Source organism: Chenopodium album, chromosome 25 (genome assembly GCF_948465745.1).
Source record: "Chenopodium album chromosome 25, dcCheAlbu1.1, whole genome shotgun sequence".
Classification (NCBI taxonomy): Eukaryota; Viridiplantae; Streptophyta; class Magnoliopsida; order Caryophyllales; family Amaranthaceae; genus Chenopodium; species Chenopodium album.
Genome location: NC_137858.1, coordinates 18,830,230 through 18,847,667, shown reverse-complemented (window position 1 = coordinate 18,847,667; position 17,438 = coordinate 18,830,230). Strand labels below are relative to the sequence as shown.

The window sequence follows — 17,438 nt, the reverse complement described above, 5'->3', positions numbered from 1 at the left end:
ACAATGTAAAAAAATCAACACTACGCTCTACAAAATGAACATTTAGTAAAAAAAAAAAAAATATGAGCATTTAGTAAAAAAAAATATGAACATGAAAAAAATGAACATTTAATAATAAAAAATGAACACGTAAAAAAATTGAACATTTAATACTTATAATGCATATGTTTCATAATCATATTATTTTTTTCTTCAAATTTTTATGTTCGTAATTAAATGCATTATATTCATAATAATATTTTATATGTTCATATATAATTTCAAATATTCATAATGTAAATATGTAGTGTTGTTCATGAAATATATTAATTAAATCTGTTTATGCATATGTTGTCTTAAATGTTTATGTTCATATTTTTTACGTATATGTTCACCTTTTAAATGATTATATTCACTTTGAGAAAACCAATGCTTACGTTCATATTTTGAAATGTTATGTTCACTTTCTGAAATGAATAAGTTCACATTTTTTATGCCTATATTCACTTTCTGAAAAGCTAATGTTCACATGTAAGGGAACCTATGCATATGTTCATATTTTGCATTATTATGTTCATTGATAAAAAAAAATGTAGAAAGTCAGATAAAATTCAATTCATTAGAATGAAGAAAATCATATACTACCTCCGTTAACATTTAATTATTGCAACTTTGTAATATTTATGTCTCTCAAATAATACCCAAAGTTGCAACTAAATGTTAACAGAGGTAGTATAACCTAATCAATCGAAGTTAATCACAAAGTTACCACATCAGAATTTGAAAATCACACATTTGTATGCCTATGTTCACTTTCGGAAAACTAATGTTCAAATTCTTTATGCATTTGTTCACAATCTGAAAAGCTAATGTTCATATTGTGTTGTTGTTGCACCTATTTTTAGGTGTATAAGTGTGCACCTAAGAATATGCCACCTATACGCTATACGCTATACCCCACCAAAACTTTATCTTTCAGGGCTTTCACCAAACAACACCTCACTCCTTCGAGAATCAAGGTTGGCCTAGTGGTTGGAGGCCCCCCTTCCAGCTTTGGGAGAGAGGTTCGATTCTCACCCCAAGCAAGTTGGATCCCTTATTTCCCCCCAACTTGCAAGGGAATTCTCCCTGAGCTTGCCCCAGTTTCTCAAATGAGAAACAATCATGTTTCTCAAAATGGCAAATATTGTAAATAATGGCAAACTTTACAATATTTTATTATTTTTCTTGCTGACTCATCCTCTTCCTTCTCAGCTCCCTTTGTTTTCATCACTCTTTCTTCAACCTTTTGAATCATCATCAATGGCAGAAGAATTTCATCATCACCATAACCAACACCATCCCAACACCACCAATACTATAATAAATCCCAACTTTAACACCACCATATTCGGCGGCTTCGCCGTCGAATTTAACGAAAAACCCTAAGAAGAATGTATAAATTAAGGGCATGGTTAACCCCATATGGTAGGTTATTGTCATTGCTTGAAAGTGTTCCCTCCTCCATTGTTGAAGAATTATGCGATTTTCATTGTTAAAAACCGGTCAAAGTCCATTGTTGAGGAGAGAGAAGTTAAAAGCAGTGGGGATTTTTTTATCAAAAGACCAAAATACATGTTGAGAAACTTGTATTTTCTCATTCTCCTTAAAAAGAAGAAGAAGAAAAAAAAAAAAAAAAAAACTCACTCCTTCACTGCTCCCCTGCTCCAATTCAAACACCAACCCGCAAAATCCACACTCCAACCACCAGTTCACCGCATCCACCAACGATCACCAGCCGCAACTGCATCTGCAGCCCTCACTCCTCTTTTCCATCAATATTGCAGCACGCCACCTGTCACCACCAACCTTCAACCGAACTCCAACAATCACAGCTACAACCCACAATCAACACCCAACCACAAAGAGGAGCTAACGAGCACCACCTAATCGCCAACATTCGCAGCGATTTACGCCCAATTAATCAGTTGGCACAGAGCAGGCGCTCCAATTTCGATCTCCTTATATTCATTCTTCAAATCCCAAAAATTTGACCTTCAAATTTGATGAAACGTCCACACATCTACCACACCATCACAACCAATAAAAAATGGCGAATCTCAATCTTCTTCCTCTCCATTTTCTCTCTCTTACTCATCTCTTCTCTTGCTCTTGCTCTTCTCCGACGCAAATCATCTTCAACTGCCCCTTCACACTCAACACATTTCACTGAATCAAGGCTTCCACAAATCCCGAAGTTCGCTTACTTGATATCAGCGACCAGAGGCGAAGCTCCGCAAGTCAAGCGATTGCTTCAAGCCTTGTATCATCCCAGAAACTACTACTTAATTCACTTTGATCTCGATGCTTCAGAGGATGAAAGGCTTGAGATTGCTAAGTTTGCGAAATCGGAACCGGTGGTGCGGCATTATAGGAATGTTTTTGTTGTTGGAAAGGCGGACTTGATCACTTCAAAGGGTCCAACTGCTTCAGCTTCATTGCTTCATGGTGTTGCTATTTTGTTGAGGCAGGCCAAAGATTGGGATTGGTTTATTAATCTTAATGCTTGGGATTATCCTCTTTTTTCACAGGATGGTAAAATTTATTTATTTATTTATTTATTTATTTTTTGGCATTTTTTTTTTTGTTGAGCATTTAGTTGCAGTGTTTGATTCAGAAGCTATTTAATTATTCTATATTGTTTGGGAAAAGTAATGTCATGTAGGACCTAATCTGTTGAAATTAATTCCACCTGATTTGGCGGCGAAGGGTTAATTAGAAAAGTTCAAGAAAACTAAGTTCGATAAGAGTTAATAAGGGTACTGAATTTCAATTTACATCTATACCAAGTTTTGGTAAGTTTTGATGGGTGAAAATCATGTAAATATAACCCATCCCTAAATCAATGATGAACTAAAAAGTGTTTATTCTCCAGAATTGCATTTTTGAATGAGCATGTGTTATTAATGATGACTTGTTTACAAAAAGAATTTTCGAAATTAAATTGAGGTTCAATGTATGTTGGTGAGATGTGTGTATTGGTTGATAATGCTATGTGGACTTACATGGAAATAGGAAGCGGGAGTGCAGGGGAAGGGAGATGGTGGGGGGGGGGGGGGGGATCGAAATTGCATAAGTTGTTAATTCAGCAGGCCAATACTAACTCTCGATGATTGTACTTTATATTGACTGTTGAGAAAGCATCTTTTTAATCGTTAGGGTACTATGCATCAAATCTTGAAACATTAAGAGGGATATAGGAAACATTGTAATTCAACTTACTTGATTTAAAAAGTTGTTTATTTGAGTAGGATGGAGAGAGTAAATTATCCATGTCACAAATCTTCAACTGTATATATAGTAATAATTTCATAGAGTTACACCCATGACCCTATTCATTGTTAGCCATCAGTTGATGTATGAATAATTAGTGTAAAAATTATATGACCTAAAGAGTAAAGACTGAATGATTGAATGTACTGTTGGTTATAGATATTTGAAGGTCTTTGAGAAAAAAATGAAAAAAATTCATCAACCTAAACAGTAATTTATTCAGATATGAATATGCAGCACAAACATACTATAGCCGTATTGACTTAACTTTGATACGAAATACTGATCCTACTACCGTAGCACAGATGATACACTAACAAACAATAGCTTTATCCCTTATACTTGTCATATTCATTATTGATTATCAGGTTATTGACAAGCTTTTGGTCCTTAAGAATTTTTTAGAATGCTTTTCGGTGGTACTCTTTCAAGTATACTCCACTGTCCAAATTTTAGTTTCTTTCCTATTAGGCTAAATTAGTTTATTTCAAAATTGAGGGAAGAAATAGGAGAAATAAAATAGAGAGACAGTGATTAGAAGAGGAGGAAGTGGCTGAATAGCTCCTATTGATATTCAAGACTTTTAAGGCACAAATATCGAAGTGCTTCTAGCTTTTCATCTTTGTATAATGCATTCTAATTCTTCTTATTTGTGTATATTTTATTTTCCCCCTTTTATATAAAGCTAATTTCAAGTGTTGTCTTTTTACGCAGATCTTTTGCACATCTTCTCTTACTTGCCTAGAGACTTGAACTTTCTTGAGCACACGAGTGATATTGGTTGGAAAGAGTGAGTATTCTTTATGCCTCTATTTCATGTCTTTATTAATTTGGAATTATCAGTAAAAGAGAATATAAACAGACGTCCTCTGTATGCAGACATCAAAGAGCACGACCTATCATCATTGATCCTGGCTTGTATCATGTAAAAAAATCGGGAGTTTTTTGGGCAAAAGAAAAAAGGTCTATGCCATCTTCGTTTAAATTGTTCACAGGTAAGGCTATACAACCCCCTCTCCCCCTCTTTTCTTTTATTTTATCTTACATGTCATGTCTTGACCTAACTATTAGTGTTGTATCCTGAAACTTAAAATATGTGTGTTAGCCTTTGCGTGTGTGCATTTTCGATGCCTATGTGCTTGTGTATTTGTGTAATTGTACTTGTATTCATGTGTGTGTATGTGTGCTGTCTTACACCTTAATATTTGAGCAGAAAATTAGGCATTTGTTCTTTCCAAGCCTTCCCACAAAACCTGTTTCTATTTTCTGGTGGTTATCATAAACTTTCAAGATAATTTGATTAATAGCTTCTTATGTTTTTAGTTATTGAAAAAATTATGTAATATATTCATCATGGGCTCATTTCCTTGTTCCTTTATTTGGTTTTGATTGCTGATGGTCAGCATCATTATACTACCTTGTTTAATTTTATAACAATATGTAAGAAAACATTGTAAGTCTACACCTTTTAATAAGGCTCCCAATAGGAATTAGAAGACAACTGAAAAAGAACCAATAAAAAAGCAAAATCTCTTATAATATGTCCCAAGTCACTTTTTATACGGCTATTCTATGACTGATAAACATTGTTATGTATGTAATAACACATCAAAGAAAAAGACATTTAACTAACTATGTTTTGTGTCTGGCGATGCTCGAGTTGTTTAAGATAAACTTTTTGGCTTGAATGCTATCACATCACATACGAGGTACCCTTATCTTATGATTACCTCAATTACAGCTTTATCATTTTGTTTTAGTTACTCTGTTAATTATTGATTACAAATTGATTGGTACTCATCTCTGTAGTTTCTAATATTCTTACTTCCAAATCTCTCCATTGTTGGAGGGATCATTTTCTTAAAATTTAATCTCTCCATTTCTCTCCCCTCTTATTTCCTTCATCCCTAATTTGTTATCCTAATTAAAAATACTCCCTCCCTCTATTTCCCTTCTTTTCCTTTCCCCCCATTTCCTTCAATCCAAACATAGGTGATGGGGACTAGCACACAAGTGTACACAAAATGAGTTTATGGGGATTTAAGGAAGGGGATGTAGTGTCAATAGCATAATTTAAGTCTTTATCGAGGTTCCGAACTAGATTATATGGTTAAATAATCAATAGAGCATAAAATCTAATTTCCACCTTGAATTCATTTTACAAATCTCATCAATTAATCATACAAGATATACATCATATAAACACACACTCTTGCACATTCTGTTAAACTTGAGATGCTCCACCAATATCAATTAACTAAAAGCTGCTATTCAATCCATAAAAGAGCTTAATCCTCTACCAAGGATCCAAACTAGATTATCGAGCTAAACAATCGATACAACAAAAAAATCAAATCTCCACCTTGAATTCCTTATACAAATCTATCAATAAATCATAAAAGATACACACTCTCTTACACACTCTATTTAACTTGAGATGCTCTACCAATTTTAATACACTAAAAGCTGCTTTTAAATCTATACTAGAGCTTATCAACTAGATTGAAGAAAACAAAATATATATGGATGAGGCCTTCACCAATACAATCAATTAAAAAAAATAAAAACCCCTAGAATTATGTAAACAATTTAATTCTTCCCTTAAACCCCCTAATTTATTACTAATATGCTTGGTTGGGTATTCGCCCAATTCTACCTAAGAATCTACTTACTAATGTTAAAATTCACTTTAATAGTATGATTCAAGATTTTCTTTTACTAGGCATTGTTAAGCTTAAATTAAGGCTCAAATTCTCACTATGATGAATATCAAAGGTAAAGCATAAAATTACTTTGAATAGCTATGTATGAATTTAATCGAAAGAAATCATGAGATAGAAAAACTATATAATCTTCCTTTAAATAAATTATCACTAATGCAGCATAATGTTAAGTATTTAGCATTAAGTAATCTAGATTAAGGTTAAACTAATACTAAGAAAATTCCATGTTTTTGGATTTTAAAATCGGTAAGAAGCGATAAAAAGAGGATGGATGAAAGAAAGTTAATAAGATGCTTCATTGATTAGTAAATCTGTAAATTATCCCAATATTCCTCTATGAGAGTAATGCTAAGTTAAGAAATGAAAATAAGCTTTACACCCCACTTTAATAACAATTTATAGAATAGGTCAAACACCTCAAAAGGTTGAATACGCATTCAAGTTTCTATAAACAATGTATCAAAACTTGTTTAAGGGTTTAGAGATCACATCAAAAGTTTCATAAAACTCACATAATACTTGACTGCTTGGGAAACACTACTCAAAAGTGAATCTTTGGATGTACTACCTTCAGTTCTTATTATATGCAACTTTGGTGTATTATTTGTGAGATATAAAAAATTCCAAAGTTGCATATTATATGAACCGGAGGTAGTATGGTTTATTTAACTTTGTTTTTTTTTTCATTCCACGATGGCTGCTGATAAGCATGCTTGACCTGAGATGCTGCACATGCAATATTGTGACATTACAACGGTTGCAATATTGTGACATTACAACGGTTGCAACTGCACCCACGATTTTTTTTTGCTATGCCCTAAATACAGATTACTCTAGAAGAACTCTAAAAGAACTGAAGGACATAATTTAGATGTTAAAGATCAAGCTAGAATGCTGGATAGCTAAAGACTTTAGTAGAAGATTGAAACAAGGGCAGTGCAGAAGTTAATTTGGAGACAAAAAACTTACATGTGGTTGGGATTTTTCTTGCTGCTCTTAAGATCATCTAACCCAACGAAACAATTTTGCGTATGGAAATTCTTTTATTGTAGCTTATTTGAGAAGAAAAGATTGTAAAAATGACTTATGACTCCACTGCTGCACCCTTAAAACAGAAGGGGGTATTTTGGATTTGAGCTGTAGTTAACAACTTGATGAGGGAATAAACACGTCGTCAATTGTCTATCCCTAGATCAAATACAATTTATAAAACCTAAACAAACTTAATACGAGTATAGGGCAAGCATAGGGGTCCAACCACAAAGAACAAATAAACACCACCAAATGTTATCACCAACTAAGCTAGTCCGGGATAGGGGAAAGTAAATTAAAGTCTAAAGATGCTAAAGCAAGAAATAAAGCACTAAGGAAAACGATTTAGTTATAACATTCACTTAAGCATAAATAAGACATGAAATCAAATCGAAATGCGAACTTGATAGGTTGTCGTACACATGTTAAAGATAAATTCTTAATAAAACCAACTAACAATGTAGTAGGGTAAGTTGGGTCAAATCCACAAGGAGATGGTATTCAATCTGACTTTTAGGTAATTGGAGAAACTAAACTAAGTCACGAAATCGAGATAAAAAGATAGTCTAAATTAAAGTAGGAAACAATTAATAAAAAGACCATGGGTTGTGGTTCACGATGTTTATAGTTCTAAATCTATCAAATATCAATAACAAGTCAATCAATTAATTATCTAGAGCAATTTCTAAGCCCACGGTTGGGTCTTAATGCTCTCAATTCAACACACATAGTTCGGTCGCTAACATAATCAGAATTACTAATTATAGGTAAGCCGTTAAAAGTTAAATCTTTCGATTCAAACTCTTATTAACTCATATTAATCAAACAATTGATCAGATTGCAAGATTAACAATAAAAACACTATCAATTAGAGAAATCAATAATCAGTACATTAATAATATCAATCAAGATTTATTATATAAACATGGATTCTCAAACCCTAGAAATAAACTACTGTAGCATGAAATAAATAATCAAAACCAAATCTATTAAAGAAAGCATAATTGAAAGCAATAAATTGAAATAAAAATACCTCAATGAATTAAAATAATAAACCCGAGAATCATCCATGGAAGAATCCATGGAGATGCCATGAGAAACTAGGGTTTAAGAGAGAACTATCACGAACGTAAAATAATAAAAGAAATAAAAGGCATCGGGGAAAAATAATATCATTTGAGTATTTATATTATCCTAAAACTAATCTAAAAATAGATAAATAAAAATAAAATTAGAAAAATAGCAATTACATAAGTCATATAACGATTGGTCGACTAAGGTGACATGTGGAATCATAGTCGACGAAGCTTGCGAAGGTGGGAAGATGAGGCCCATCACGAGTTGCCGTAGGACAAACCAGCGCCCGCTGGTTATCCAGCGGGCAAGCAGTAGCTCCTCGATGGGTGCTTGCTCGTGCTGCGGGCGCTGGTCGTCCAATGGTTTGTTCAAGGGATCGTATTGGGGCATGTGACCTATCGTTGGAAAGCTCTTCAAGTCTAGTTTCCGACGCAATTTGAATCACTTCAATCCCATCTGTAGGACTCAAGTTATGATCAAAAGAGTGACCAAAGATCTGTTTTGACACTGTGTAAACTTTCGTTTACCTTCGTTTCCAACTAAAATAAATATCCGAAAGATGCATAGCGACCCTTACGGATGCTATTTTCATTCCGTATGCTTATAAATCTCAACCTAAGCCTCCATAAACACACATCCTTTATTATCCTTCATTGAGTGGCCTCAATTCATCCTTTCATTGTCTGATTCTTCTAAAACTACTCAGAAAGCGTCCAAATAGTTATAAAAACTACCTAAAACATTAAGAAAACAGAAACGAAGCATAATAGAGCACAAAATGGACAACCTTAATTTGCAACTTAAAAGTGACTTAAAGACCTAAAAAGCAACTATAAACTAGCATAAACGTGCCTATAAATCCTATATAAATGTGATTCGTCATAACTAAGCAACTCATGTCAATGATTCAAAGCACTATCTAACCACCTTCGGGGTTAATTGATTTCTCAACTCAAGCACAACTTACACTATCGTCATAAGCCACACGAATCGAGGTACAAATCAAGCAAATCATTCAATGGACATTCCTAGATCACGCTATCGCCATAATCTAGTTCAATCCACCCAACTACGACAATTGATAGGCCTCTCAAAATGAAATAATTGGTAAGATATGGAAGACAAAGCATTTTAATCACAACCAAATTAATTTCTAACCCTAAAACATGCTCAAGATCCAACTTCACCATCACCATCCCCTTAGTTGGGGAATCACTTACTAATCACGCTAATAACAAGATTAATCATCAAATCAACCGGCATCAACATGATTAACAAGCAATACTAACATCTAAAGCAATAAACAATAAAGATAGAGGAGAGAAGGTTAGAAATTCTCATTGAATGATGGTGAATGTCTACAAGCAAGATGATCAATCTTCCTATTCAAGATCCACGCTTAACAAAAGTGAAACCTTCACTTTCTCTCTCTAAACTACTCTAAACATAGAGAAAAAAGCTCTCCTAAAACTAGAGAAAGAGATCTAAAGAATAGACTTTACTCTGGCACAAAACAAGCTTCACGCATTTATAGAGTCGCGAAATAAGTTGTATAGGGGCCCAGTGTGCGCCCGTGCACGAAGGCCGCGGGCCCGAGCAAGGGACCATTGTGCCCATGCACAATGTTGCGCGCCCGTGACTTTGTGGGTATGCGCGTCTTGCTACTGAATTACACGCCCAGGCATAGACCGTGCACAGCGCGTGCAAACATTTGGCCTCAACTTTTGAAATTTGCTTCATGTGCGCGTCGCACGCTCGTGGATATTGTTGTGTCACGGCAAAGGCGCCACGACACGATAGAAGTCACCGCGACACGGCAGCCAATGCCGCGCCACGGCAGCAAAAACCGTGTCACGGTTGCCACCGGCGCACCACGACATAGCTTCCGGCGGTGCTGTTGTGCCGCTTCTCCGCTAGTGCGCGCCCATGCTCAAGTCATACTCATCCTCCCACCTTGCTTTCCTCGGTTCTTCTCTCGTGCTTCCTTGGCTTCTTCTTTACAATTCTTGACTTTAAAATTTTAAACACAAACACCAAGAGAAGCAAAGGAACACGCAATTAGGTAGGGCAACAGTATGAACACGAAAAGGCAAGCATTCAAGCACATACGCAATTTCATGCAAAATACATTAGGACATGAATGTACGAATTATTTGAACAAAACACCTACTCCTTTTGTCCCAGTTTACTTGTAACATTTTGACCGGACACGCTTGTCGATGCACATGTTAGACCGTCGATATATTTTACTATATATTTATATTGTCTATAAAAATTTCATATTAAGAACATTAAAATAAATCCAACAATATGTTACATGATTACATTGACTTTCATATAATAGCTAAAAAACGCTGGTCAAAGTGAGATGTGTGAATAGTGCAAAAAGTCAAAATGTTGCGAGTAATTTGGGACGGAGGGATTATAAAACAAACAAAGACAAGTTAAAAGAAAGCAAAAACACTACCCTAAGAGTGAAATAAATGTCACTCATCACAACTCCATTATGGCTCTTTGGTTATTTATCTAGTTTATCAAAACTAATAGAGACTAATTTCCACAGTTGCTCTCACTAATTCTCTAAAGGGTACAATCGTGACAAAAAAGGCATGATCTCACAACTGGTCAAAATTAGTAACATTAATAACATAGTTAGGATTAAGCCGTGACTGAAAGGGTGTTTAGGTCAACTAATCGTGCTTATAGACAGCTAATGGCTATAATAATGATTAACTAGTTAATGAGTATTCCACTCAATATTTCTTTTGATTTGATGAAGTTTAAGCCTTAGAAATCAAGCTTGACATGAAAGTGTTTGGTTAAGTGAAGTTGATTTTGTGTAAAAGTTGTTATCCAGGTTATCTTAGATCATAGGTAACTACTATAAGTAAGGTCCATTTCGTAAGAGTCTCTCGGGTTTCCTTCAATTAGAAGCTTTATAGATTGGCTAACTCAAAATAATCTCCAATGAATGAGCTAACATGCTAATATAATTCAAACTAGACATTAAGGGGCTCCCTACGGTCATTTAAGTATTTGTTAAAAAGCTTCTACTGTTATAAATTGCTGCTTGCATTTGTTCAAGTGCTAGCACCATGCCTTGTTTGGCTCTCCCACCTAAATTTATCCTTGGGGAATAAAGCTGGCTACTTGATTTTAGATTTGATATGAAAAAAAAGAACACATATCTATTTTGATGATTTTTATAGTTTTTGAGGGCAAAGAAAATTAAAGATATGATCTTAGATCAAGATTTAAGGAAACAAGCTAAAATAATCAAACACCAAGTAAGATTATCTAGCAAAATAACTTGATTCACTAGTCATAAGGTCTAGATAAACAAGGGTTTCAATCTTAATCACAAAGGTTGATAAAGATTGAGGTTTTACCACAAAGGTCACCAAGATTTCAATAAGGAGAAAAACTCTCATATTTTTTATATTCTAAATAAGTCTCCATTTAACATCATAAAAGATCTCCTTTGTAAGAAGACACTAGTACATGAAATAAAACCCTGAACCTCATTAAATCTAAACTATACAAAATAAAAGGCTAGGATTAATTACAAGACCATAACTAAAAAATCTAAATTGCAATCCCATATACGAAGGAAATTATCCAAATAATTCAAATTGAGCCCAAAATTTTCACATCTTCGTCTAGTCAACATTAGTCGATTATCGTCGATTCTCTCGCATCAGAAAGCTAGGATTAAGGTGTAACCAGATGATTACAAAGTAACAATCACAAAGAAAGCAAATAATCATTAGGAAATTTTGTTTTTTACCACCTCACAAAAACACGAAAATCTCTTTTACCACCTCCCAAAAAAAAAGTATTACTTTACCACCTCATAAAAAACACGAATATAGGTTTTACCACCACTTAACGGTTTCCATCCAAAAATTCCGTTAAGTGTGGCCCACGATAACACGTGTCAGCATTTTATTTGTTCAAAAAAAAAAGAGAAATTAAAAAAAAAAAACAAAAAAAAACCTAAAACTACTCCAGCCATCACCACAGCACCACCCCCGGCCACCGCCACCTTCCCCCTCAACTCACCACAGCACTCCCCGAAACCACCACCAGCGTCGCACCACCAGCCCCAACCCACCTAAACCCTCCCCCTCCCTTTCCCGCAACCGTAACACCCCCAAAAACCACCAAACCCAAAACCCTCCTTCCCTAATACGGTCACGATTTCGGCCACAAATGGCCGAAATCGGCCGGTTTTAAGGCTGAGTGGCCTTAATCGGCCGATTTCGGCCATTTGTGGCCGGAATCGTGGCTGTTTTGGGGGGGATTCGTGGTCATTGAGGGTTGTGGGTTGGTGGTTTTTGGGCCGATTGCGGTTGCGGGAGAGGGAAGGGGGCGTTCAGGTGGGTTGGGAGAGGGAGGGGGTGGAGCCGCGCCGCCGGTGGTAGGTTCGGGGGGGTAGTCGTGGGTTGGGTGGTGGCGTGGTGGGGGGCTGTGGTGGTGGCTGGGTAGTCTTAGGGTTTTTTTTTATTTTTTTTTATTTTTTTTTTGGCCAATAATAACACGACACGTGGCTTTATGGGCCCACTTAACGGATTCTTAAACGGAATCAGTTAAGTGGTGGTAAAACTATATTCGTGTTTTTTATGAGGTGGTAAAGTAATACTTTTTTTTGGGAGGTGATAAAAGAGATTTTCGTGTTTTTGTGAGGTGGTAAAAAACAAAATTTCCTAATCATTAAGATTGAGAGAAAATCTCATTGATTTCAAAATTAAGCATAGGTTTATTTGTGTTGCTTTGAAATTGTTGTTGATTGATTTTCCCCTCTTTTCTTGGTTGTTTCATATCAAGATTCATCATCTTCTTAAGGTTCCCTATATAGCTTTTACATGTATGTATTCCATTCTCTTGAGTTGGTGCCCGTACATTATTGGGAGCTCTTATAAAAAGAAAGCAAATTGTAGTAAAAAAAACGAAATAGACCTTCCGTTTACATAAGATAACGGAGAGTTAATGCATGAGAAATTTACATATTTATAAGATATTAATACTATAGATGAATAACAATGAGAAGGGCAAGACTTATAAGAAGTTGCTACAAGTGTACAACAATCTAGGGCTAGTTAAGTGCTTGTTTGGTTGGATATAGGAAGAAATAATTCCTATTTACATTCAATACAACAATAACAAAGCCAAAATCTTGAAATGATTTGGGTTCTGCTAACATGAATTGTTATAAGGAACCGTTTGAAAAATAACAAGAGCATAATAAGATAATCAATTGAATAAAAGTTTGAAAAAAAAAAAAAAGAAAGGAAAAGGTGTGTAATTGGCAAGGGAAAATTATGTCAGCACTAGCGAAGTGGCAAGTAGGAGGTTGATCCACGAGGAAGGGGAAGTCTTTTGCAAATGATTGAAGACGAAGCTATTTCGAAATCGAGTTTGAGAGATTTGAACTAAACTAAATCAAGTAGCAACAAGCAAGAACGAAATTCATTCAATAAAAGACACCAGGGATTCGAGATCCACATGTAATCATGGTCAATCAAGCAAACTGTGGGAAACAAGTGATTTAAGCTTAGCAAAGACTAGTAGTAGGAGCAGTTAGGAGCATTCAATCAATCATCCTCTTATTATCTAACCTAGATCCCTCTAAAGCAAGGCAATAAGAAGAAACATGATCAAATTCTCAACCAATTATGATGAACACAACATTAATTCCCATGTCGATTGAATTCAATCATGCAAGCATGCTTAACATCAAGGGCAGCCAATCCAATCGATATAAACACAAAGCAAATCTTATCTAATCACTTTGATTATCATAAAAAATCACTCAAAATTCCAAAATAAGCTCACGTTCATCAATCAAACATGTTTGTCCCTAATCCCTAGCAAAGAACCTACTAAATTCTACAACTAACTTAACTAAAATCATCATCAACATTGAATTGAATTAAAGGATTGAATCAACTAAATGTAGCAATGAAAAATCACTTAACAAGATCATCAAATAACAAAATTAAATGCTGAAAATAAAGGAAAATAACCCACTTGGCGGCTGGCGCGCTCTCGATTAACATTTTGAGCCCCCGTGAAATGTTGGTTACGAAAACGCAAACCAAGGAATGCGCACCCCTGCTCGAGACCTAACCTGCGTGCCTGCGCAGGTGGAGCATTGGAGCTCGGATAGCTTAAGATGCCATGGCACGGGGGACCATTTTGCTAAAAACAAGAACTCAACCCTTGAACCTAGGGCAAATTGATAAATCATGTCCTAGGTTGTTGCGGTCTTGCCTGGGTACTTTGCTTTGCCTCCAACATTTCCTTGCTCGTGCTCTAGCTTCCTAAACTTAATCACATTGGCTTTTACAGCTAATATCAAGCTTCCTCCTTTATCCTTGAATCTCGAGAAAGCTCGACATAGCTACAAACAAGGTAAGCAAACAGGAAAGCAAGAATAACAAAGAATTGCGTAAAAGGAATAACTATTTCAAACACACGTTTCTCTAAATTATCACACATTCATATAAAGCAAGCATTATTGCCTAAAAACGTAATAAAATAAGCTAGAAATTACCAAAAACTTAAGAAAAATACTACCCTAAGAGTGCCATATCAGTATCGTGAGAAATAGAAATAGTATACAAATCAAAGAGGTTTACAATAGTTATAAGGGGATACCATCTCATTAACATTCAATGCACATTAATCTCGTGATAAGGAACCATCCCTTAACATTCACAACATATTTGGTAAGAGTATTTTTAGGGTTGGAAAGCGATTCAATTAAACCATTACCGTTACCAAATGTTTGGTTAGAAGGCTTGGATAACTATAACCGTTTTCTAAGGGTAATGATTTCCACCTATTTGTTACCGCTCTACAGCTAAGGTAACAATTACCCGTACCCTTCTCAAACAAAAATAAAGAGATGTGGGTTTAGTTAATTCCTTTCCATGCTTAAACTACACAAATAAAAAGGTAACTGTGGAAAGATTTTTTTCCTTCTCCTTATTTAATTCCTTTCTACTCAATTTCCAATATTCATACCAAGCACCCCCTCAATGCAGATTAAATTCATTTTCTTAGGAAACGCCAAGGTTTGCTTAGTTGCATGTAGGAATTTCTAATTCCAATGGGAATTACCACTGGGGGCTAGATGCCTATAGGTGAGTTTTTCCATCAAGCTTTGTCAAAGAATAAAAATATCTTTGAATACAAGTATTTCTAATAACTTTATGACAGATTTTGGGGTTTATTTTGTTTAACCATTACAGGCAACATCCACGTTAGTTGCACGGTTGCTCCCTCATTCTTTATGCTTTTTTTAATTAGTTGACTAGCTCAAGTTTGACACTTAATGTTCATTATACTTATAGTTGCTTGTTACTAGTCTTACAACTACTTGGTATCATTGGCTTAGAGATCAAATAAAATACCTTAAATTAAAATGAACATGCTATAAGTTGTTGTACATGCCTTTTGAAGTATCACACACATCACTTGCCAAGAAAAAAGTAATAGCGTAACAGAATCCTAGATGGGTTGGTTGAATAAGACATTATGCGTGTTGCCTTAATTGAGTTCTAACTTTGTTATTGTCATACTATGTCAATGTTACTATCCACATGCTCTTCTTTGTTATTATTTCTAGCATAGTCGAACTCAAAACCAACTTACCATCCAAAAACTTCGATTTAGTGACTCACATTTTTTTCTTGCCAATTAATGTATTTGTTGTCTTTTCTAATAAACTACTTTACTAAGTGAAACAACTTAGGGGCCATACTCTGCCTTGAGCCTGTTATAATATGCATTCCTACCATATGTTTATGCATTGGCCCTATAATATTCTGATGCTTTGGTTTTCATTGACAGGGTCTGAGTGGGTGGTGCTGACTAAATCGTTTGTTGAATTTTGTATATGGGGATGGGATAATGTTCCTAGGACACTACTCATGTATTACACAAATTTTTTATCCTCTTCTGAGGGCTACTTTCACACTGTGGTCTGTAACCATAAAAATTATCAGAATACTACTGTAAACCATGACCTTCGGTATATGAAATGGGACAACCCTCCGAACCAGCAACCTGTCAACTTGACCCAGGAGCATTTCGATGATATGGTACAGAGTGGTGCTCCTTTTGCACATAGATTTTCTATGAATGACCCCGTTCTCGAGCAGATTGATCGGGAACTTTTAAGGAGAACGGATGGCTACTTTGCCCCCGGGGGATGGTGCCTGGGAAATTATGTTCCTGAAAAGGATCCATGTGCTAGTTTTGGGAGTTCAGATGCTATAAAACCTAGTATAAATACCAGAAGGCTTGAGAAGCTTGTTCTTCAGCTCCTTGACTCAGAAAAGTTTAGGTCTAAACAATGCAGGTAGCTTGTCATAGTATGATGCCTTGTTAGTCGATTATTGTCATTGACAACTTAAAACCATAATATCCAAATATCTGCGGAGTAGTTGACTAGTTGGCATGTGTCTTTTTTATAATTGTGCATAATTGTGAATAATCAATGAATATTTAACATAATATATGCTCTTATTTTTGTAAAAGATTAAGCATAGATATACTTCAGTTTGTATGATCAATTTTAGCATATGGTGTTCATTGCAAAAAATTAGGATAACTCTGATAACATTAAGGGTGCGTTTTATTCACTTGATTTTCAATTATTTGAACTTAATTGAACTTTTATTGACTTATCTGCATTTAATTTAATTTTAATTTGAATTGGATAACCCTTGTTAGAGATAATCCTTATAATTATGAATTGAATTTATTTTTATGAATTGTACTTATTTAAAACATACCTAAACTTATTAGACATGAAATAAGTGAAATTAAGGTGAATAGAATAGACCCTAATAATAATTGAGTAACTTGTATTATACTAACAAGAGTAACACTTATATTACTAACTTGTAACTTTTTTTTTTTTAGGAATTTTTAGAAAATAACATCACAAAATTATCACACATTTGATTATAACATCATAAAATTTAAATCTTTTATGATAACACCACAAAAAAAAACCCAAAAAATTGGATTTGACCACCACTTACTAACGCCATCCAAAAGATCGTTAGTGGGTCCTTACACTATACACGTGTCAGTTGTCTATTGGATTAAAAAAAGAAAAATGAAAAATCCTAAAATACTAACCCAGCCACCACACTCACCATGGGCACTGGTTCCCCTTGCACTCACCGCCGCTGCTGGCTCCCCCAGCCAACCACCCTTGATTGACGAAACTAGCCTAGCCGGCCACCTGAACGATGCACCACCCTAACCTTAAAACACTTTTTCCAACCTCAACCCGAT

General features: G+C 35.1%; 1 protein-coding gene across 1 annotated transcript; it reads left to right on the top strand.

The window, feature by feature from the left end:
- The first annotated feature begins 1,102 nt into the window (after positions 1–1,102).
- LOC145615246 (beta-glucuronosyltransferase GlcAT14C-like) lies at positions 1,103–16,679 on the top strand. Its single transcript, XM_081670313.1, has 4 exons — positions 1,103–2,553; positions 4,006–4,081; positions 4,171–4,286; positions 15,981–16,679. The coding sequence occupies exons 1-4, from the start codon at positions 2,025–2,027 to the stop codon at positions 16,493–16,495; spliced, it is 1,236 nt and encodes a 411-aa protein (XP_081526439.1). The 5' UTR covers positions 1,103–2,024; the 3' UTR covers positions 16,496–16,679.
- The last annotated feature ends 759 nt before the right edge of the window (positions 16,680–17,438 follow it).